Source organism: Aedes albopictus, chromosome 2 (assembly GCF_035046485.1).
Source record: "Aedes albopictus strain Foshan chromosome 2, AalbF5, whole genome shotgun sequence".
NCBI lineage: Eukaryota > Metazoa > Arthropoda > Insecta > Diptera > Culicidae > Aedes > Aedes albopictus.
Genome location: NC_085137.1, coordinates 494,462,073 through 494,485,736, shown reverse-complemented (window position 1 = coordinate 494,485,736; position 23,664 = coordinate 494,462,073). Strand labels below are relative to the sequence as shown.

At 42.1% G+C, this 23,664-nt stretch overlaps 1 protein-coding gene across 2 annotated transcripts in view; it reads right to left on the bottom strand.

The window, feature by feature from the left end:
• Window positions 1–9,287: 9,287 nt before the first annotated feature.
• Window positions 9,288–23,664, bottom strand: part of LOC109423361 (glycine receptor subunit alpha-2) — a 45,326-nt gene continuing 30,949 nt past the window's right edge. Inside the window, exons 4-10 of one of the 2 annotated variants that reach the window (XM_029870538.2) lie at window positions 23,386–23,621; window positions 23,238–23,320; window positions 10,749–10,901; window positions 10,446–10,684; window positions 10,193–10,375; window positions 9,941–10,119; window positions 9,288–9,875 (exon numbers count right to left, since the gene is read on the bottom strand). In XM_029870538.2, the coding sequence (XP_029726398.1) occupies window positions 9,707–9,875; window positions 9,941–10,119; window positions 10,193–10,375; window positions 10,446–10,684; window positions 10,749–10,901; window positions 23,238–23,320; window positions 23,386–23,621 (1,242 nt within the window). In that variant the 3' untranslated portion in view covers window positions 9,288–9,706. The remainder of the gene's footprint in view (window positions 9,876–9,940; window positions 10,120–10,192; window positions 10,376–10,445; window positions 10,685–10,748; window positions 10,902–23,237; window positions 23,321–23,385; window positions 23,622–23,664) is intronic. The other variant, XM_019698342.3, reaches the window with a different exon arrangement.

Sequence of the window (23,664 nt, the reverse complement as noted above, 5' to 3'; positions counted from 1 at the left end):
TGTAGAGGACGAAGAAACAGAATCGTTGTCGGAGGAAGACGTTGTTGTAGCGCGTAGAAAGGGTAAGAAAAGGCGGCCGACAAGTACGCCTAGGAAAATTAGAAGGAGGAAGATGAAAAGCCCCGACAAAATGATGAAGATGATGATGAGCAGAATAGATAAGTACCTTGAGCAGAAGTTGAGCAGTTTGAATCTGAGTAGAGGGAATGAAATGAGTAGTAGTCAGTCTAGAGGGCCAGGGAATAGCGTCGAGGTCGTAGAATCGGTGAGCGAGGAAGAACAACCGCAAGCTGAGGGAAGCGGAGCGGTAGGAAGAATCCAGGCCCAGAAGAACAGCAAACCGACTCGTAAAACGCAGGTAGACGACCGTGCCGCGAAGAGAAGAGGGGAAACGCGTAGAGCAGAGGTTTGTGAGGAAAGCAGTGAGGACGATTCGGACGGTTCTACAAGTTCGAGTGACGAGGAGGAATCTAGCAGCTCGGATGGAGCCCGCCGCAGTAAGAGGAAGGGATCGTCACGTAGACCGCGACCAGTAGCAGATTGGAAGCTCAAGTACGATGGGAAGGACGACGGAAAGCTGCTGAATAAGTTCATTGCGGAGGTCGAGTTTATGGCGGAAGCTGAAAACATCAGCAAGAAGACGTTGTTCAAGGAGGCAATCCACTTGTTCGCAGGGGAGGTTCGTACGTGGTACATGGATGGAAAGCGGAACAAGGACTTCAGGAACTGGAGCGAATTAGTCACCGAGCTGAAGTTGGAGTACCAATCGCCGGACCTGGATTTCCACTACGAACAGCAGGCTACGCAGAGAAGACAGAGGAGATCTGAAAAATTCTCGGAGTACTACAACGCGATCAAGGAGATTTTTGGATATATGTCAGTACCACCTACGGAGGACAGGAAGTTTGACATCGTGTTTCGAAATTTAAGGTCCGATTATAAAAACGCCTTGGTGGTGAAAAATATTCGGACTCTTAAAGCATTGAAGGTCTGGGGAAGGAAACTGGATTCGGCAAACTGGTATTTGTACCGGAACAAGGATAATGAGGTAGGTCAGAGGTCCGCCCAAGTGCATGAAGTTTCTAGGAAACCATTCCAGAAACCAATGGGCACTTCTGGAAAGGATTGGAAGCCGAAGTCCTTTGGCAACAGGGTACCAGAGCAGAAACATCAGGATCAAAAATTCCCAAGAAGACCAGCCGAGAATCAGAAACCACCCACACCTAGGAGAGAACCACGGAGAGAGCCGTCGCCGCAGGAAGGTAGTTCAGCAGGCACTCTAGCGAGGCAGGCTGCAATGTACCGTATGCCGGACAGTGAGGTGTGTTTTAACTGTAGAGGTAAAAACCACCATTACAAATCCTGTCTACAGAAGCGTGAGAAGTTTTGTACAAAATGTGGTTTGCATGACTTTACAACGGAAAATTGCCTATTTTGTCAAAAAAACGGACGCAAATCGACGTAGGAGGTCGTCGAGTGCGGAACCAAAAACCTCTAACTGTCTTCGTGCCGTCCAATCCAGAAGTGGAGGAGTTAACTGTTCAGGTAGAAGGTGATAATCGTCCGTTTGTCAAATTTGAGGTAATGGGGATGCAAATGGTAGGGCTTTTAGACAGTGGTGCCCAGGTGTCAATTCTAGGAATTGGAGGCGAGAAACTGTTGAGAAAGCTGAACATGAAAAAGTCCCAGACGAAAACGAAGTTGTTCACAGCTGGAGGAGAGGTTTTAGAAGTTCGTGGAGCGGTGCATCTACCAATTACGTTCAACGGCAGGACGAGACTAGTAACGACCCTAATTGCTCCCTCACTGAAAAGAAGATTTATCCTGGGGATGAATTTTTGGCGTCTTTTTGGCATAGAACCCACCATCAAAGAGTCGTCGGAGGCGTTTGTTGAGGAAGTCGAGGTTGAGCAAGATGAGGAGATACAGTTGACACCAGAACAGCAGGAACAGTTGGAAGCTGTCAAAATGGAGTTTAAAGCGTTTGAAGATGGTCAGATATTGGAAACAACTCCGATTATAACTCATAAAATTGAATTCACCGAGGAGTTTCAGGCAGCACCACCGGTCCGACTAAACCCATACCCTTGGTCTCCAGAGGTCCAAAAGCAGGTCGACATAGAATTGGACAAATGGATCGAGGCCGGAGTTGTAGAACGATCGACGAGTGATTGGGCTCTACTGATTGTACCCGTGATGAAAAAAGGCGAGACAACCGAGGGAGAAACCAGCTTGAAGGTTCGCATGTGCTTGGACGCCCGAAAACTCAACGACCGAACGCGCAGAGATGCCTACCCACTGCCGCATCAGGATCGAATCCTTGGACGATTGGGGTCTGCGCGATTCCTAACGACGATAGATCTGTCCAAAGCATTTTGGCAGATTCCATTGGACCCTGATTCCCGTAAATATACGGCGTTTCGGGTGTTTGGTAGGGGCCTGTTCCAATTCACTAGGCTTCCATTTGGCTTGGTGAATAGCCCAGCCACTTTGTCAAGGCTGATGGACCAAGTGCTTGGATACGGTGAATTGGAACCAAAAGTGTTCGTGTATTTGGATGATATTGTAATCGCGAACGACACTTTTGAGGACCACATTCGCAGTTTGAAGGAAGTTGCTCGTAGGTTGAAGGAGGCGAACCTGTCCATAAACGTGGAAAAATCGAGATTCTGTGTTCCTGAACTGCCGTACTTAGGGTTTATCTTGTCACGAAATGGTGTAAGGCCGAATCCGGACAAAGTTGAGGCGATAGTGAACTTCGAACGCCCAACCTCCGTTCGGTCACTGAGGCGGTTTTTGGGCATGATAAACTACTATAGGCGGTTCATTGAGGGATACAGTGCGATAACGGCACCACTAACTGACCTGTTGAAGGGAAAACCAAAGGTGGTTAGATGGAATGAGCAAGCAGAGGCAGCATTCATCAACCTAAAGGAGAGATTAATCTCGGCACCGATTTTGACGAACCCGAACTTCGAGTTTCCGTTCACGGTGCAGACCGACGCCAGTGACAGTGCGATCGCAGGAGTATTGACCCAGGAGATTGAAGGAGTAGAACAGGTGATCGCATATTTCTCTAGAAAGCTAACCACACCACAGAGGGCCTGGAAAGCAGCTGAAAAGGAGGGCTTGGCTGCTATGGAAGCGATCGAAAAATTTAGGCCTTATATAGAAGGTACTAGATTTACCCTGATCACGGATTCCTCAGCATTGTCGTTCATCATGAACACCAAGTGGAAGTCCTCTTCCAAGCTGAGTCGCTGGAGCATGCAACTGCAACAATACGATATGGTAGTGCGCCACCGAAAGGGAAAGGAAAACGTGGTTCCTGACGCTTTGTCCAGGTCGATGGAGGCTCTAGAGGTCGTCAAGCAGGATGGCTGGTATGCAGACTTGGTTCGTAAAGTTGCCGATTGTCCCGAAGATTACGCGGATTTCAAAGTAGAGAATTCCAAATTGTACAAATTTGTGTCTTCTCCAACGGATTCACTGGATTACACTTTTGAGTGGAAATTGTGTGTCCCGGAAAACCTGCGGAGGTCAGTCCTTGAAGAGGAACATGATGGAGCGATGCATCCAGGCTACGAGAAAAACATCCAGCGATTGAAATGTAGGTACTACTGGCCACGAATGGCAGTAGACTGCAAGAACCACATCAAGAACTGCAGAACTTGCAAGGAATGCAAGCCGTCCACTGTTGCCACCGTGCCGCAAATGGGTCATCAAAGGCTCACCAATAAGCCGTTCCAAATCCTAGCATTGGACTTCATTCAAAGTCTGCCGAGAAGCAAGCAGGGTAAATGCCATTTATTGGTCATGATGGACCTGTTTTCGAAATGGATTCTGCTTGCCCCATTGAGGAAAATTGAAGCGAAGGACGTGTGTAGGATTGTGGAGGACCATTGGATGAGGAGGTTTGGAACACCAGAGGTAATGATTACGGATAATGCGTCGACATTTGTGGGAAAGGAGTTCCAGGGACTGCTTCAACGTCGAGGGGTTCAGCATTGGCCGAACGCTAGGCACCATAGCCAGGCAAACCCGGTGGAAAGGGTAAACCGGACGATAAATGCGTGCCTGAGGACCTACATGCGGGAGGATCAACGTAACTGGGATGCGAAGATCTCGGAAGTGGAGGAGATGATCAATACCACTGTGCATGCCTCCACGGGATTTTCGCCTTACCGTATCCTGTATGGCCACGAAAAAGTCACGAAAGGTGATCACCATCGGCTTGAAAGAGAGGAAAAGGAGATTTCAGAAGGGGAGAGGGAGCATATTCGCGCACAGATTAACGAAAAAGTGTTTAAAATTGTAGAAGAGAATCTTAGAAAAAGCTATGTAAAAAACTTGAAGAACTACAATCTGCGCCACAAGAAATTTGCACCGACTTACCAAATAGGACAGCGAGTTTTTAAAAGAAATTTCAAGCAGTCGTCGGCGGTGGAGAAGTATAATGCCAAATATGGGCCAGTTTATACTCCATGCGTCATCGTTGCAAAACGAGGGACGAATGCGTACGAGGTGGCCGACGAAGAAGGTAAAAATCTCGGTGTCTTCTCAGCCGCCGATCTACGACCCGATGACTCCAATTCTCATTAATTGGGACGTGAGAACCTAAAAGAGAAACGGAGTGTTAAAATCATTTCAGCAATCAAAGATAATGAATGAATATTCACCATAGGGAAAGGAGCTGCACTGTTGCACCTGCAGAGCATCATTAGGAGGCATCGGATAGGGTCATCATTGTTCCTCGGTCGTATGTACTATCGCGCAATAGTTCGCTCGTGAGGTAGTCAGGTCGTGAGAACGTAGGATTCATTACAGCCCCAATGTAGTGTAGGAGCCGTCCGTCCAATAGAGCAGAGAGTGAAAACTCTCTTGCTCAAGATTGAGAGGATGAGTGCCATGAGTGTCCAACCTGTAAATCGAAAATTAATGATCATCAATTAAAAAAAGCTGCGCAGCGAGAAAGAGTAGGAAAGTAGGAACCAAATTTAACCCTTTTGTCGGTGAAGCCGATTACAAAAGAGGTGATGATAGATGAGGGGAAATTATAGGATAATAGAGTAGATAATAGGTATTTATAGATTAGGTATAGGCTTAAGGTAGGAAGATAAGAAAATTTAGGCTAGAAGAAGAAATGGTGTCGTTGAACTGTTGAAAACTTACCCGTTACATGTTTAGGATATCAAATTATAGCATTTTACAACGCGATGAAAAATGCTCGTTTTCAGGTTCGTTCCGCAGGAAAACCGTTGATAGGATGCTTTCAATGCGCGCCGAAAGCTTGACCAGCAGAATAGGGTCTATGTACTTCGTAGACAAAACCTGTTACGACCAGGAAGGCCACCTGGTCGAATAAACCTGAAAATAAACATATTCGTCCAGCTTAACGCATAGTAGATACATCATGAAATACTTATCGTAATAATTCCGTCCATAGCATCACCATTCGACAGCGTCTATCCCGTCCGTCGTTGTTTGCACTGTAGCACATTTTAATTTGTTTCCTTTTGTTTTGTCCAGTTTTAATAAAAAAAAAACTTTTGTAGTTGTCCGGTCAAATAGAGTGTGTAATCGCGATCGCGTGTGAGAGGAGACTGATTGGTCATCTCAATCTCCTACTGTGTGTAGGCTGATTTGTAGATAGACATTGAGAGAAGGAAGTAGTAGAACGAATTCACCATAGGTGTTCATTGACATGCTTACTCACTACAAAATAATCTCACGTGCTCAATTATAGCAAGTTTCTTAAGGAACTTCATGCTTTTAGTTTGCCGAAGATTTTAATGTGTTTTAATGTCCAGATGATTTTAATTGAATTTTAACTGCTTCGCGTAGCGATTAGTGTATGTTTATAAGATGTTTGGTAAACCCCCTTTTAACTTTGATGATGATATTTGAATTTATGTGTGGGATTAAATAATTACCCAGGTTAAGGCAGTGTAATTATTTAACCTCGGCGGGGGGATAGTGTAACCGTTGTTACAAGGTTCATATCAGTTTTTTAAATTTGCGCCATGTTAGTCGAAGATTCAGATCAGTTACCAAACTTCAGCGATTAGAAAACCACTGGGCTGCAACCTAAATCTACAGCTAAACATGGCGTGACCTAAGTCATAGATGATGACGTCACGGAACTTAAGAGATGGCTGAAGGGTTCAAAGGACTTTCAGTGGGCGGCCATCGTCCACTTTGAAACAGGCGAGCGTGTAGATCGGATGTGCTAACTCAAGTAATTGTGGAGTGTTCGAAACAGTTGATTGTGCCAGAAGTGAGGTGTGCCAGAGTTAACCAGCATTCAGGTAACTAAGCCCTCGAAAATCCTGATGGATCTTAACTGACCCTGGAATGTCCTTCAATAGGACCTTTTTTTCGGTTTCTTTAAAAACCAGCCTTCCGATTGGTGTGTCCGAGTACAGCCAGTGCACGCAACGGTTTGGGTTTCTGTAAGGTGCCCAAATCTAAAAGTAAAGGATTACCATTGTTCCTCTGGCTTCGGCCATAACTACCAAGGAGGACAAAGCTCTCGGGCAAAAGCCCTAAATCTCAAGGAGAGATTCCCTTCTCGGTCCGACAAAGGGCGGCCTTGCCGTCGTCGACCGACTAAGCTTGAAGGAAGCGCCTGTAGTCCGGAACCATCTCCACACACCGCCATTCCAGTCATTCTCCAAGCGCCCTAGTACGTTCCAGACGTCGCAGATCATCGGCAGCTGTTCCGCCATCTTGCCACAGGACGGCATCGAGTCCAGCCAGCCATCGCTGGAACAGAGGTCCCGCCGCGAGCGCTCGCAGGTTTGCAGTCAGCTAAGGTACGTGCCGTGAACCAGTGACAAACTACAGAACAACAGACAACTGAATACACCGTAATTTCGAACCGCTTTAGTGTAGTTTATTTGAATCTTTGAGCGCCCTAATAGATCCGCGAAGCCCCTCCGGTTGCCCGGTAGCGCGCCGACCCTGTGACTACGTCCGAGTCTCGCGCTGCTGAGTTGTTGTCGGGCAGAACATTAGTTTCAAACCAGTTTGTCGAATTAAAAGTTTACCCCGATTATTCGACAACAGTCGGTGTCGTATTAGCGGGGTAATACGGTACATGGACTTTCAGTGGAATTACGTCGAAAAATTGTGCTCAAATGCTGTAAGAACAAGAAGTTGGGAATGTCACTTAGAAAATTTGCAAAATGTGAAGGAAGTAAGTAAGAAATCCGTTTGAGCAGCAATCAGACAACTGAAGACTAGGTGCGTCCATACTTTCTGGGGCAATCTATACTTTGCTTTGCCTCCATGAGCAATCATTCCACAAATTCCGGCTTATCGAAGCGCGTGGTTAGCCGTCCGCGATGGCTATCGATGACCCTCAGCTGTGGCCGTCTTCTTCCATAGTCGACTTTGTGTCGAACCGCCAGATAGTCACTATGCGTGTACCCACTTTCAACCCTCCAGTCTGAGTTAGGGTTTAGTCCCGGACCTCAAAAACTCACACCGTTAATAAACTCTGCACCGTTCTTACCTAATATATTTTTGTTGTCTACGTTCGCACGCAACATCGAAGTTTAGCCTGGCCGTCCTGTTGTTTAGCAGGTAGGGGAAAGTGGGGCAATATGCCATTTTTCAAACTTTCATCGTTTTCAATGATATATAGCCTCATTTGTTAGGCTTTCAAAGTGGTAACAGCAACTAGACAATATTTGCTCGATGATTCAGCAAAAATATTCACTAAATTATTGCATTTTCATTGATTTTTAGCGATTTCAAAAACTGGTTCGTAAAACGGAAGTGGTGCAAAAAGGCCAACTGCCATGGGGTAAGATGCCACTTCATGAAAACATTCAAAAATTACGTCCTTCAGTTTTCTGGCATTTTCGACTCACTTTCACCTTTTTGTCACGTTTTTTCGTTTACTCAATACATGGAGTGTTACCGCCCTCCCCGCAAAACGATGATCGTAATATTTGAATGACCCCTAACATGCAAAGCGTAGACATCAACAACCATGCGACTCCATGCGTGCCTCAATCTCGTTGGAAACACTTGGCTGGTAATAAAATCACCAGAAAACCTTAATTGCAAGCACGGAAAACCGGAAGTTGCCAATTTTCATTGGAAAATCAAAAGATTTTCCGTGGGTTTGGCGGCCTAGCATCTGGAAGAATGTTCAATGCAAACATATCTTGACACCGTTCACCTATATCAATGATCAAGTCCCATTCAGGAATGATTTTATGAGTTGGGCCATTTTACCCCATCTTGGCATTTTGGGCTCTGTTCCCCTACCTTCGTTGTAACCATTCAACAAATCTTCGAAGTGAGCACCCCCCATCTGACTGCCAGCAAATTCCCTTCCCGCTCATTGCACATGGTGGGAACTGGCGCAATCTTGTGCTGTGCACAACTGATGGTTGCATAAAACCTCTGCATATTGGTCGAATTCATGCTTTCCTGTGTATCAGCAATTACACTCACTTGCTGTTGCGTTTCTGACCACGTTTCTCATCTGCTCAGGTCGAAAGAAATTTTCTCTACGAATTTGCGCATTTGCATCTCCGATTAATGATGATTATTTTAACATCTTGTATTGGGCATTCTTTGTAGGCTTTATTAAGGCTCTAATAGGTCTCATCCTTCAAGTCATTTGGCTTATCGTTCGTTAGTGCTTACACAATTCACATCGAGATCAGCCAAAGGCAGACTACGGAAAACACACAGAACACCTAGTGCCCAAGTGGAGAACTTTCCGTGTGACGAAAAGTTTCATCCAACTGAAGCAGGAATCGACCAAGTATGCCACTGTAGGGCGTTGAATCTCTTCGAGTAAACAAAACGATCACGCTCATAATTTCTTAATTTCGATTGGAGGCTTCTTGTACCAACTTTTTGAACCCTCTAAGCAGAATACCTTATTCGAGTGAGTGTAATCATCTTTGTACCTTTTAATTCCGCCGTCTAAGCTTATCCTTTGACAGATATGCGTGTTTCGACTGCCTAGTCTTCCTCAGTGTCAGTTATCCGCTATAGATTGTGGCGATCTTAATAGGCGTATGTCAAAAGATAAGCATAAGAGGGAAGAATTAAAAGGTACAAAACTGATTACATTTATTCGTATACTGTTAGCTTATATCTATAGGAGTTTATGATGGGATTCTTTTGCGATTGTTTGATATTCGAAACGAATTTTGTTCCGAACTTTTAGTACAATTCCTATTAGCCAGACTAAGTGCGAGCACATGCGATCTCGCAGGAAATTCTTCAAACGGTCAGTCATTCACTGACGGTGGAATATCCTTAATCTTAGAATATAATTTTAATAAAATACTTATCAACGATTTTAAAATTGGAATAATGAGGCGAAACTTAACATATCTAACTAAAACAATAGTCTCCTCGGCGGAGTTAACTATATCACTAGATGAGAATGCTGTACAATGGTAAAGGCAATTGTTTCATTGTTTGGTGTACATTGTTTTTTTTTTGGTTTTGTCTCTTATTGAAAGCAATTTGACTAGAGGAAAAATACTTTTGAAGGCAAAGTCGATTGCATATAACGATATGTTGTTTTGTTGATTCATCATGCGTTCTTGAATTGCATTCAAAGATCTTTTCTAACCTACGATAAATATGGACTAGTCAACTACTGAACAAGACTCGTTTAAGTATACTGATGGTACAAAACTGATTGGACGGTGTGGAAAAGCATCAGTTACTACATCTTCTTCCGATGATTGGATTCGCTAATGTACATTGTCCAGTAGGCGATTGTGAAGATGAGAAAGCTCAGCGGGAAGATAATGAGCGAGATTTGGTCCAACCGGCCCCGTTGAGAGCCGGCATACATCAGCGCCACGTCGGCCACGTTGCGGAAGCTGTGAACACTGAGATCGTGTTAGGGATCACTTGAAGAGTTCTTGGAAGAATCGCTTTGCAATGTAAATCTTACCGCCTTCTGGTCATAACGGAAGTCACGTGTTGAGTGGTTTGGAAATTGCCCGACAGGTTCCCTATCGAGCTGACCTTGGATGAATCGGCCTCCTGCGGTTGCACCTTGTTCGTTCCCGTCACCTTGAGTCCGGTGCTTTCCAGGCCATTTTCGCGCTGCGGAGCATGACTGGAGTTCATCTGCAAATGAAAGTGCATCAGTGATGGCAATAAACGTTTCCCCCGTGAGAATATGCATTGTCAAATGACCTACCGGTGTCTCGACGGTGTTCGGCGAAAGTGACAACGTCGATTGGATTTGCACCGGGGGTGCGACCTGCACATGATGGGCCTTGGTTGCCACTCGCCAGTGTTTATCGTACCGAATGCCGAACAGTACTATAAAATACTCCATGAGCGCGAAAAACACGAACAGTGTACAGGATATCAGCCACACCTAGAAGCAGCATAAAAAAGACAGGAATGAATCACCCAAATGCCATAAACGATGATTAATTCCATTTCACCTCCAGACATTTGAGCTCCAGTGCATCCGGCGAATTGTTCCGAACCGTGTCGAACATGGTGATTAGGGAGAGGAGTGTCGTCACCAGCAGGACCATTCGACCCGGAACGATTTCCGGAACGACGACGAACGATCCCCAGGACATGGACACGAACAGTGTCGAGGGAAGGTAGTTTTCCAGCAGGTAGCTCTTGACTTCGCGCGACAGTGTTATCTCCAGCCGGGCGGAACTGTGGTTATCTGTGGGTGGCCAGAGAAAGATAATCAGTTGGGGAAATGGGAAGAAGCTCAGAGCAAAATTTACCTTCACCGTAGTGAATCGTTTGTGGATTCTGCTCGGTGTAGAATGATACGACGTACTTTGGCAGTCGGAAGAACCCATCTCCGAAATCTTTCGGGAACGTCAGGCCGTTGTCGTTTTTCCAACGGAAGCGCATTTCTCTTACGCTATATTTGTCTGGGAGATAGGAGTAAATTAATTTATTATCTTACGTTTTTCAGCGATCATTGAACGATATCAAAAATGCTGAGAAGTTTACACGTAGGGTAGAAGCTTCAGTTTTCGCCAATCAGGCGTTTTGGCCATAGTGCGTTATTCAGCTTGTTGCGATCCAAATTGGAATAAATTTATTTATCACGAGTAGAACCTAATATAATATGATTATTACAGCTGTGAAAGCCATAGATTTTTATTAAAAAATGGTAGAAAAAATAACTTTTCTTAAAAAATCAGCTCCCATACATCTATTTTGGCCAGGGTGCTTCTAGTTTGGCCACTCCCATATGAAATACACGTGATTGGCCAAAATAGAAATCAAAATTGAGAATATGGCCAACACTGATGCTGTGCTTCTATTTTGGCCTGTGCCACTTTTAATGCAAAAATGAAGTATTAGATCGATTTCTGTATTTTTCCTTAAAAATCTTCAAAATATAGATTGAAACCTTTCATTTGACACATTGGTAGTTTTCATAGGATTATTGACTATTTTTATAAAAATGATTTCCCTTAGACTGGTCAAAACCGGTGCTCGTACCCTATACAACTGTAAGATGGTCGTTCCAATGGCTGCTTTATGCAATCGAGCCAAAAGGAATTAGACGAATATGATGCAATAGTTGTTAAGATATGATTGCAATGTCATTAGATGAACACAACGGCCAACTCTTTGGAAACGCTTTCTTGACATAGGAATAGTCGATCAAAGTCGTGGGACGGAAGGTTAACCTTAATCCGTAAACACCCGGGACGATCTTATTTTGGTAGAAATGAAATATCTTCTTTGCTTTAAAACATTTTACCCTGGAATCTTTTTTATAGTCAATGGGGGAATATTTGTGCTAAGAAATGCATGAAAACTCCCCTCTTTTTCTGGTAGATGAAAATACGTGGCTGTTTTGTATTTTTCATAAATTCTACATGTGTTTGTCCAAATTTCATCTTTTAGCTAATCATCGATAGTTTTCACTGATCCTTGAAATGCAATGTATTACTAGTAGTAATTAACTACCCACCATAGTCTGCTTAAGTTTTGATCCCAGAGCTCCTAAGGCCTCCAAAGTACTCCGAAATTTGTGTCACAAAGGCTACATTTTAAACCAAATTTTGTATACGATGAATGATCACAGAACATAGTCTACGGTACTCAAAAAGCCTCAAAGTACCTTTAGAAAATTCTATTGGGTGATCTAGGTTATCCAAATTACTCTGGAATACATTTTTTTAAAGATCTACAACATCTACCATCTTTTGTGTTCAGCCTGTTCAAGAAATCTAGTCACGTTGATGTCCATTAGACCTCGCAATTCTATGAGCAACTCGATATTGTGGTAGTTGGACATTCCGTGAAATACAAATGGCACCCAATACACTTTAAAGTTTGGGTTACGATATCTACATACTGTATCATGCTTTAATTGTAAAAAAAAATATTCGGGGAATGTAGTCTATACTGCTAATGCAGCCTCAGTGCAAAACTCAAATGGTTTTGGCACATTTATGGGATATTCCAGGCTTTCCAAACTATTCTGGAATTAGAACCTTCAAGGACTACAGGCTCTACTCTTGTTTCTCTTCACTCTATCGGCATAATTCTTTCACGATTGTGTCTGTTGCGAGTATAATAATATTGCGAGTATTTCTATACGTTGCTATTTGGGTGTCCAGTGACAAATGGAACCATTTTTTTTTGTTTGAAGTATCGGTCGCAATATCTGTAAATTTTAGGATATTTTCATTGTAGCGAATGCTCGCTGAATCTAATCTACGCTACTTGTAGAGCCTCGTAGTGCAATTCTGATAACTTAAAAACATTCTCTTCGTGGTCTAGGTCATCCAAACTATTCTGAAATTAGGACCTTCAAGCTATACAAGCTTTATTCTTGTATCTCTTTACTTTATCGATGTAATTCATTCACGATGTTTTCTGTTGTATCTCATAATATTTGTGTATCCACTGGCATGCAAATGAACATTATGGCATTTTGAAGTATCGGAGATTACCCGAGAATTCTTCCAGGCATGTCTCGGAAATTGCTCCATGAGTCCATGAGTCCATGAGGCACCCAAGTAACACAGAAAACATCTTTGAAAATTTCAGTTTCAAAAGATGGTTTATAAAAGCCTTATAAGCGTACTACCGTTCTACGCATAATTGTCCCATGTTATATGGGATTCCCATATAACATGGGACAATCAGGCGTAGAACGGCAGCGTATCACACAACATATTATGTAATAATTGAGTAATATTTGTGTTGGCTGATAAACACAATTCAACAGAGTGCAATTGGCTTTATCATATTTGAAATGCAATGATTCTACAAATATAAAACATTTATAGAGCATCCACAACTAATAACCATCTCGTCAAAACGACATCCAATGTTTACCTTTTTGCTTTATTATATTTTGTGATTATCATGGCATCTTTGCGGCAAATGATTTGTGATTTTCTTCTGCGATGTCTACCTCAATGGTTCCCTCAAAATGTCATCACTAAAGCTAATCAACGCTCACTACCAACTAATCACGGGTAGGATCGAGCTCCGGTAGAATTAAAACGAGACCGTTCGCGTGATTCTCAGCTGAGCGCCCAGAAAATATCTGATGAGACCTATTGCAAGCAGCGGTGTAGCAGTCGAGTCAGACGGTTTCACTTACTCGACAATTTCCCGGTATGGCGTTCACCGAGCAGCCTCCGTTTTTCATTTTAACGTCCAGTCCAAAACAGAGTAAACACTTCCCGGCAAGGATCTGGTGCGCTTATTCCGAACTCTGATAAAATTAAACAGACGATTTACGCGAGAACTGCAAAACAATGACAAACCTCTGCCTGTTATTTGTGTTTACTATTGAGAATATTTGACATTTTGACAGACGTAAACAAGGCAAGCAACAAGTTGTAATTCAGTTATTTTGGCGCTTGGATAACTATCATAAAACTAAATTATAAGTAACAAATGAGTTTGTTGAATAAACGTTATCTAGATGTATTCAAAACGTTAAAATAAATCGTTATAAAATCTGTTGTATCTGTTGCTCGATAAATGTAATTAAATGGTGATTTCAACAGTCTGCTGAATCTATTAGAAGATCACAAAAATGTATCCTATTTCTCATTAGATAAAAATAATGTTTACAGTTCCGAAGAAAAATATTAGTACACAAATAATTAATTAAAAGCATTCCCATATACTTTGTTTTCTTATTACAATACAAAAACTAGCAGTTGTGATTAGTTAACAATTCCATTGATTTGATTGCGCAATAATCAGACAATAATTAATCATGCACGCAGTTTTGGTGTTTATAGAAATTGTTAATGGTTCAATATTTTTGTACGGCACTCTGGGCTTCATGGGTTGTCTACCATATTGCTTTTTTTGTGTAAATATATGAAACAAATCTCACAAAACTGCATTACATGACTGGTTTATGCTACATTTTTAGCTTATTTCAGAGGCGCATGAGTTATGGATGAGTAAAAGTGAATGTTTCACGATAAATCATGAAGCGCAGATCAAACAGCATAGCACCCCACTGAGCAAAATCCATTGTAAAGTTTGTTATTCGAATATGTAAAAATAATGGACTTCATCATTAGAAGCAATTCTTATGCTGTTGAAGCTTGCTGTATCTAGTAAAATAAATATTTTTGTTGACGCTTTTCTTTTTGTCAGTATAAACAGTGTTTAGTCGAGTATCTGAAGAGCTTGTTATATAAATGTATTTTCCAAGCTATTTAACGTCCAAAAATCTTCTTCATAAAAATTGAGATAGTCATGTACCATAAATGTTTTATGTAGGTTATATCACCAGAACAAAGCTTAACTTCAACCAATGAGTGTGATTGCAGTATATTCGTATTCTGCATGATCTTATAATTGATAAACAACTTGATTACAACTAATAAATTTTCAAGAGAAGGTGGGGACGTACCATTTTAGTTCAAAATGTGTATTGGAATACATCTTATATAACCTACAAGATGTTTTATAAGCCGTAATTTTTTGCGCTGTTTTGATTATATAAGTGTTTGATATTAAGTTGATAATACACGAAAAAATCATGCGACTTTGTATGAATAGTGAATTTTAAACACATATACAACAAGTTGTGTTACTTGGGCAGTTTCTCGGAAATTCCTGCTGGAGCTATGCTGGAATTCCTTCAGGAGTTTTCAGGAATTTCTTCAAGAATCTTTCGGAAATCCTGCAAGAGTTCCTCGGGAATTAATCCGGAAGTTCCTCGCGAATTCCTCCGGAAAATTCCTCGATGTTACCCAAGGATTTCTCCAGGAGTTCTCTGAAAGCTCCTCCAGGTAAATTTCCCAAGAATTCAAAGTTTTTCGAGGGATTTCTCCAGGATTTCACCCCCACTAAAGGGATTCCTTAACAGATTCCTTCAGGAATTGTTTCAGGATTGACTCCAGGAATTACTTCACGAATTCTTCCATGGACTCATCCAGGAATTCATTCAGGTATTCCTCCAGAACTCCTTCAGGAATTCATCCAAGATTCCTCCAACAACCAATCCAGGGATTCCTCCAGAAATACCTCCAGGAATTCCTCCAGAAATTCTTCCACAAATTCCTCCAGAAATTTTCTCCAGAAATTCCTCCAGGAAATACTCTAGAAATTACTCCAAAAATTATTCCAGGAAATTCTCCATGAATAACACCAGAAATTGTTCCAGGAAATACTTTAGGAATTTCTTGCGTGAATTTCTCCAGACATTGTTTTAACTATTCCTCCAAGAACTACTCCATGAATTGTTACAGCAAATACTTCATTAAATAATAATAATAAAAAAAACTTCAAAAATACCTCCAGAAATTACTCATGGAAATCCTTCGGGAAGTCCTCTAAGAATTCCCCCAGGAAATTATTCAAAAATTCCTTCACAAATTAATACATGAATTCTTCCAGAAAGTACTCCAGAAGTTCCTCTAGATTTTTTTCAAGAAATTCTTGAAGCAATTCCTGGAATTATTCTTGTAGGGATTCTTGGAGATATACCTGAAAAAATTCCTAAAGGAATTCCTGGAGAAATTTCTAGACAGATTCTTGGTGAATTTCTTGCAAGAAGTCTTGGAGGTATTCCTGAAGGAATTCATGGAAGAGAATTCTGGAAGGGATTGTTGGAAAAATTCTTGGCGGGTGTCTTGAAGGAGTATCTGGGGGATTCCTGTAGGCATTTCTGGAGGAATTTCTGAAAGATTTCCTGAAAGAATTTCAGGCGGTATTTATTTAAAAAAACCTGTACGTATTCTTAGAAGAATTTATAAACGAAATCCTGGCCGAATTCCTTTAGGGATTCTTGGAGGAACTTTTGACAGCAGTATTGGATCTGGTCTTGGATAAATTCTTATTAGAGTTGCTGTCGGAATTCGTGAACGAATTTCTGGAGAAATTCCTGAACAGATTCTTGGTGTAATTCTTAGCAGAAGTTTTGGAGGAATATCTGGATGAAAACTTAAGAATCCGTTTTTGAGTTATTACTCCAAAAACTAAAAGCCATAACCCCCAAACATATCTGGAGATATTCTTAAAAAAATTCCTGAAAGAATTTTTGGAGAAATTTTTGGAAGATGCTTGGAGGAATTCTTATCAGAATTCTTGGAGTAATTCCTGGTGAAATTCGCGGAGTAATTTCTCGAAAAATTCTTGGAGTAACTCCTGGAGAAATTCTATGAGTAATTCCTGGAGAAATTCATGGAGGAATTCATGGGAGATGTCGTGGAACAATTCGTGAAGATTTCCCTGAAGCAATCCCCGGAGGAATCCGTGGTTGTCTAAGACATATTGTCATGAGGGATTTCCGGAGGTTTCCTGAAGAATCTTGGACGTATTCATAAAGGAATTGTTGGAGGATTTTTTTTGGATGAAGGGCCCCTGGTGATATTCTTGGGGAAGGTCCTGTAAGATTTTTTTCCAGGAATTCCTGTAGAGTGTCTTGGAAGAATTCTAGACAGATTTCTTGGGGGAATTGCTCTATGAATTCGTGAGGGAATTCCTGAATATATTATAAGAGGAATCCCTGGAGGACTTTTTAAATGAATTTCCGGAGTAATTTCTGGGGGAATTTCTGGAGGATTTCCTGGTGGAACTTCAAGAAGAATTTATCAAGGAATACCCGAAGCAGCTCCTGGGGGCATTCCTGGAGTTATTCCTGAAGGAGTTCCTGAAGTAATATAGGAATAAATTTTTGACGTAATTCCTTAAGAATTTTTTGGAGGAATTTCTGAGGACATCCCTGAAAGAATTCTCGGGCGAATTCTTAGAGTAAGCCCAGGAGTATTTTCTTGAGGAATTTCTGAAGGCTTCCTTAAGGAACCTAAAGGTATTTATGAAGAAAATTCTGGAGGACTTCTTAAAGAAAATCTTAAGAAATCCCTGGATAATTTCTAAAAAATCCCTCGAAAAATTCTTCGAGGAATTCCTGAAAAAGTTCCTGGAGAATTTCTTGAAGTAATATCTGCGAGAACTTGAAAATTTCTTTCATGAATTCCAGGAGGAATTTCTGGAGAAATGCGTGAAAGTAATCTCGGATGAATCACTGGAGTAATTTTTGAAAGAAACCTGCAGGTTTCTGGAGAGATTATTTAAGGAATTTCTGGAAAAATTCCTAGAGGGATTTTTGGAGAAATTCCCAGAAACATTTTTGGAGGTATTCCTGGAAAAAATGTTGGAAGAATTCCAAGAGGAAAACTTGAAGAGTTTCTTGGCAGAAGTCTTAGAGGAATTCCTGGAGAAATTCTTGGAGAAATACCTAAACGGAATATCTGGAGAAATTCTTGGTAAAATTCTTGGTGGAATTCTTGAAGGAATTTTTGAAGAAATTTCTGGAGAGATTCTTGTAGGAATTTCTAGCAGATTTCTTGGAGGAACTCCTGGAACAATTTTCGTGGAATTTCTTGAAAAATTCCTGGAAGAATTATTGGCAAAAACTCTTGGAGGAATTCCTGAAGGTTTTTAAAGTATATAGATACTAAAATAATGCTTGTTGAGCGTGAAGGGTTCAATTCCACAAGAGTTTGGATGACCTAGATCATCAACCCAGTGATCGTATAAGATGTTGAATAAGCTGTTAAAATGGAGGCGATGCACATACATTTAACATTCGGCTTAATGGAGGCATGTACGCATATGGCCTCTACTTTATCATCTTATGCGACATCTTATACGATTACTGGTTATCTGGGAAGTGCCAGCGGTTACCACGTCAACGAACAGGAGGAGATTCGGAGGTTGAAGGCGAAGCGTACAAATAGCTCGGCTTCCTGCATCTTAGAGGTATTTGCTTCAGAACAAGTTCTTGCATCGTATTAACTTTGTTCCGAGGAGCTCAGCCGGCAACAAGATGAAGGCGATCAACACGTTTGCTGTGTCCCTGCTAACCTACATTTTTGGGGTGGTAAAGTGGACCAAGATTGACCTCGAGGCGCTAGAACGAGTAGTATAAGTGGCGTTTACCATAGTCACCCTGCCTCGCGCAGTAGGAGGAAGAGGCATCACTGATATCCAGGCACTATGTGTCTCTCAGATCCAGCAGTTGCGGCTATATTTCGTAGAAAGCCAGAACCGTCATGAAATATATCGCACTGTATGTGATGCTGATCACGGTTACAGCGCCCTGCATCTGGCGCAGGAGGATTTCCAGCTGAACTGCGACATCAAGACCGTTGCCGAGATGATCGTAGCCTAGAAGCAGAAGGAGTTGCATGGGACGCACCCTCATCAACTGGAGTTCGAGCACATCGATAAGGCGGCATCGAACACGTGGCTGATGCGGGGTGAACTCTTGTCGGAAACAGAAGGTTTCATGACAGTCATCCAGGACCGGGTAATTGCAACGAAGAACTATCGGCGGAACATATTGCACGAAGACGTTGAGTACCGCTGTAGGAAGCGCAATTCAGTAGGGGAAACGATCGAGTATGGCGTTGCAGGCTGTTCAGTGTTAGCTGAATCAGCCTACCTCGATTGTACACCAATAGCCTGCTCTCACAACTTGGTTGACAGATTTGTACCCTACTAAAAGTTCCAGCCGAACTCGGTTCTGAAAAATAGTTGCATAAATTTGAACTGGGCTCGCGAGATCATTACGGACGTCATTATTCGTGCCAACCGGCTCCATATTGTGATTTACGACAAAAGTATGAAGCGGGTAACCCTCAGCGACATCGCTGTACCGTCGGATCATTATGTCCAATAAACTTCCTCCGACAAGATAACAAAGTAGCGGAGACAAGATAACGACCTAGCGGAGGAGTTGAAGCAGATGTGGCACCTAGAGGACGTCCGTATAGTTCCGGTTGGCCTTTCGGCAACTGGAGTTGTCCCTAAATCTCTCCTAAGGTCCCTAGACGAGCTGAAATTGAAGAAGGACCTGAACACCCAGACAACCAGTAATCGTATAAAATGTTGCATAAAACGATCAACGATCAACGATCAAATCTGACTATACATGTCAATGGTTGCTACTCCGTGATTGATCTGAGCTGGTACCAATTGCACTGAGATCCAAATGAATAAGGGCTGGGACATTCCACTTATTCTCAAAGAGCAATTCTAGCAGCTCATACATTTTGGATCAATAACGGCGCCGGCCACGTCCTTATAGTCAGTTGGGAAGGGAAAGGAATGTTAGAGTGTGCTGGTTGTTGCTACTAAAGACCGAGATCACCTCTGCATCCCCACATCCAGCACGGACTGGGGTATTTGTTAGACGGAAAGGATGGGAGATCTGGGAGTCACCGTTGGGTCGGTGATGCGATCCATGGATAAGGGGTTATTTATAGTGTTCGTAAGGTGATAGATTGTGTGGTGAATGAGGTGAATAAGGTCAAGCGGCACAGCACGCTTTGGTTGCATAACTTGTAGGCGTTATATACACTGTGCTGTGAGTGGAAATTGGAAGGGAGGGAAACGACTTTTTTCAAATTCGTTTCTGGTTCTAGCGATCGCTATGAACATATGAATATACATGAGTTGTATATGTAGAGAAGAGAGAGAGAGGAAGTGGATAGAAAGATACAAAGTAGGATGAAAGGGACGGGCCAGGGATTGAACCCATGACCTTCTGCATACGAATCAGAAGCGGTAACCACTAGACCACCAAGCCCGTCTAATCGTATAAAATGTTGCATAAGATGATAAAGTGGAGGCCATATACGTGCATGCCTCCATTTATGCGCATGTAAAATGTACGCATATCGCCTCCACTTTATCATCCTATTCAACATCTTATACGATCATTGGTTGACTGGGCAGCATCCTGAAAGCGATGATTCTTGGAACCTGTAGTATAATGAGACGGTTTATGCACCATCACAACAGAAAGTTGATCCAAATGAAGGTTCAGAAGTGTATAAGCAAAACCGGCAAGTGAGATACACAGAGCCTAATCCCCTTAGGCATGCAAATTCTTATAATACCCCATGATTTGATGGTAACCCGTTATTAGGATTTCTAACGTATTTTCAAGTGGAAAAAAGTATTCCTGAAGAGCTTTCCAATTTGATGAATTTCTTGAGCTTGAGGAGCTTGATTGACCGCCCCAGTATCGCCAGACCAGCTACACTCACACGAGGGATCAATAAGATAGCAGCTTGGAACCAACAGCCATCTTCAATGTAAGAGTATTGATGGTTTTCTATTCTTAGCCGGCAATGGAGCCTGCTACGTCAGTTTGCTTTGCATGTCAATGGGGGGTTATTACCAACAGACCGTTGAGTCTTCTGCGCCTGTACAAGTTAATGCGGATGTTGGAGTATTATTGGAACATGTTTATTTTTAGCATAGGAGTTCACGCATTAGTGCGTGGATGCCAGACGTGTAAAGTAATAGATCGTGTGAAGGTTAATGTGAAGCGGCACAGTTCGCTTGATTGGATAACTTGTAGGCGTACCATTTTAAACTGTGCTGTGAAAGTTGGAAGGATGGCAAACGGATTTTTGTTACAATCCGTTTCTAGTTCTAGCGATGGCTATGATCATACATGGGATGTATATATGTAGAGAAAAAAGCGTAGAGAGATAAAGTAAAGTAGATAGAAAGATACAAAGTTGGAGAGGAAAGAGACGAGCCAGGGGTTGAACTCAGAATCTTTGTATATTAATCAGAAGCGGTAGCCACTAGAGCATCAAGCTCGTCTACCGAATTTGATGAATTTCCTGGAATAGTGGCAGATTACAGCGTTTACGACAGATCATTAACGCAGAGAATGCAAAATGAATACTGATACGGCAAGAATTTGAAACTGTTCACTGGACGACAGTAGGGTGCGGGCACCGGTTTTGGCCAGTCTAAGGGAAATCATTTTTATAAAAATAACCAATAATCCTATGAAAACAACCAATGCGTCAAAAGAAAGGTTTCAATCTATATTTTGAAGGAAAAATGCAGAAATCATGCCAATACTTGATTTTTGTATTAAAAGTGGCACTGGCCAAAATAGAAGCTCTGCCACAGTTTTGGCCATATTCTTCTGTAATTCTGTAATCATCATATTGTATTAGGATCTACTAGTAAAAAATAAATTTACGCCGATTTAGATCGCAACAGGCTCAATACCGCACTATGGCCAAAACTCCGGACTGGCCAAAACTAAAGCTTCTACCCTATGCCAATTTTAAAATTTTCGCTTTACTAGGTTTAAACGATCGTCCTTCCAAAATATGAGCTGATTTCAACTTTAGAGTGAGCACACACAGTTTGTATAGAAATTCATATTGCAAATTGCAAACTGTCTTTTCCGGATGCTGCATCATTGTTTCAAATAATCCAAAAATTGTAAATCTTATGGACTTATTTATACACCAAAACTTCTTTATACGCATGTTATTTTTATGCACCTTTTTTATGCTCTGCATAGGGAAAGCTACTCAGAGCCAATATTGTGGACAAGAAAATTTAATAATCAGGCTTATTCTGCACGGTGTGTGAGGTGAGACGTGTCGAATGAGGTGACAAAAGTCGGGGGGATCGAGTCCCATTTGATTAGTCAGCTCACGTCCCGTGAGACGAAACCGATCGTTTCACCTCACACGCCACGCAGAATAAGCCTGGATGACGGTAACTTTTGCAACGGTGGCCGGGGGGTGTTTATAGGGGAGAGTAGGCCATTCCTTATTTTGCAAAAATTGTAAATGTTATAAGCTCATTGTTGGAAAATGATCGTTTTAGCTCAAAAGTGATCGTGTCAAAAAACCCGTTACTCAAAACTAAGTGGCCCCTGAAGGGGCCTAAAGCTGTCAAAAATTGCTTGGGACTAAAAAACATAAATATTTTTTCGATACAAAATTACGCTCTTCTACTTAAACCGATGATTTCAGGACCCTAAATGGCCAAAAATGAGCTTAGTGGGTTTTAGAGGGATTGTAGAGGCCTTTCTAAAAGTATTTTTGGCGGGATTCAGATGCATTTCAGGTCATGGTCGTATCAGGGGGCTTCAAGAACACCTTCAAATCAAAGGGTATTTCAAAGGTGTTTCAGAATTTCAGAGACCCCATCATGATATATCTTTTGAAACGCCCCTGAAATACCCTTTGATTTAAAAATGTTCTTGAAACTCCCTGATACGACCCTGACTTGAAATGCCTTGGGACGCCACTGAAACCTTCGTAATCCCACTGTAACGCCCTTGAAATCATCAAAATCAATTTGGCATGCCTTTGAAACCCATTTGGACGTCTTTCATAGGCTCCATAAACCCCCTGAAACGCATCTGAAAACCCTTGAAACGCCCCTGAAATGTTATGGTCCCTAAACGTCTCTAAAACATGTAGCAACGCCCATAAAATGTTCCTGAAATACCCTGAAACTCTCTAAAATGACTCTGAAATATCTTGAAACGCCCCTCAAGCACCTTGCAACGCCCTTTGGCTCCTGAGATCGCCTGACTTGCTCTTAAAGCCCCTTGAAACGTCTCTGAAACCCCCTAAAAATACTATTGAATGCCCCTGAATTCCTTGCAATCCCATTAAAACGCCTACAAATCATGACAGAACGCCCTTAAAAGGCTCTTCAAATCCTCTGAAATAACTCCCTGAAACGCCTCTGATGCCAATTTGGAACCCCTTTTTTTGGGATCTCTGGGATCGTTCTCCCCACCTCAAATGCACAGAAGCAAGACCTGTTCTCGCTTACTAGATTCCCTCATTAAATCCCAATTCTAATTTATGCATAAATTTCCCTCTTTTTATGCCTTTTTTAATTTATGCACCCCCACCCATGTTCATAAAAAGAGGTTCCAGTGTATTTTCAGTAAAACCTTGTCAAATACTTACAGCTACTAAAATCTACTGGGCATCTTTGTACGTCTAACGGATACAGTACGAAATCCATGTCGCACTTGAAGATGATTGTGGCTCTGTAAGGGAAAGCGGATTTAATGCTATTGGATATATGCCCCAGCTGATCCCCTCCGAAACCCACCCCTTGGTCAGCACCAGGGTGCTATTTTTGTACAGCCGCAGCTTGCTGATTTCCTCGAACAGGGTCATCACCTTCATCTCCCGCAGCTGCCGGATGTACAGGTCGGGAACCCACACCGTCATCTGTTCGGTCGGTGTCAGCTCCATGTACTCCTTGGTCATGGTACCGCTGGGGTCGTCCGGCACCAGTCGGGGATCCTCCCAGGTGACTTGCAGAAACGCGTCGATTGATATTTCCTGGGGGAAATGGAAATTTATTTTCGGTTCGTATTGATTGATT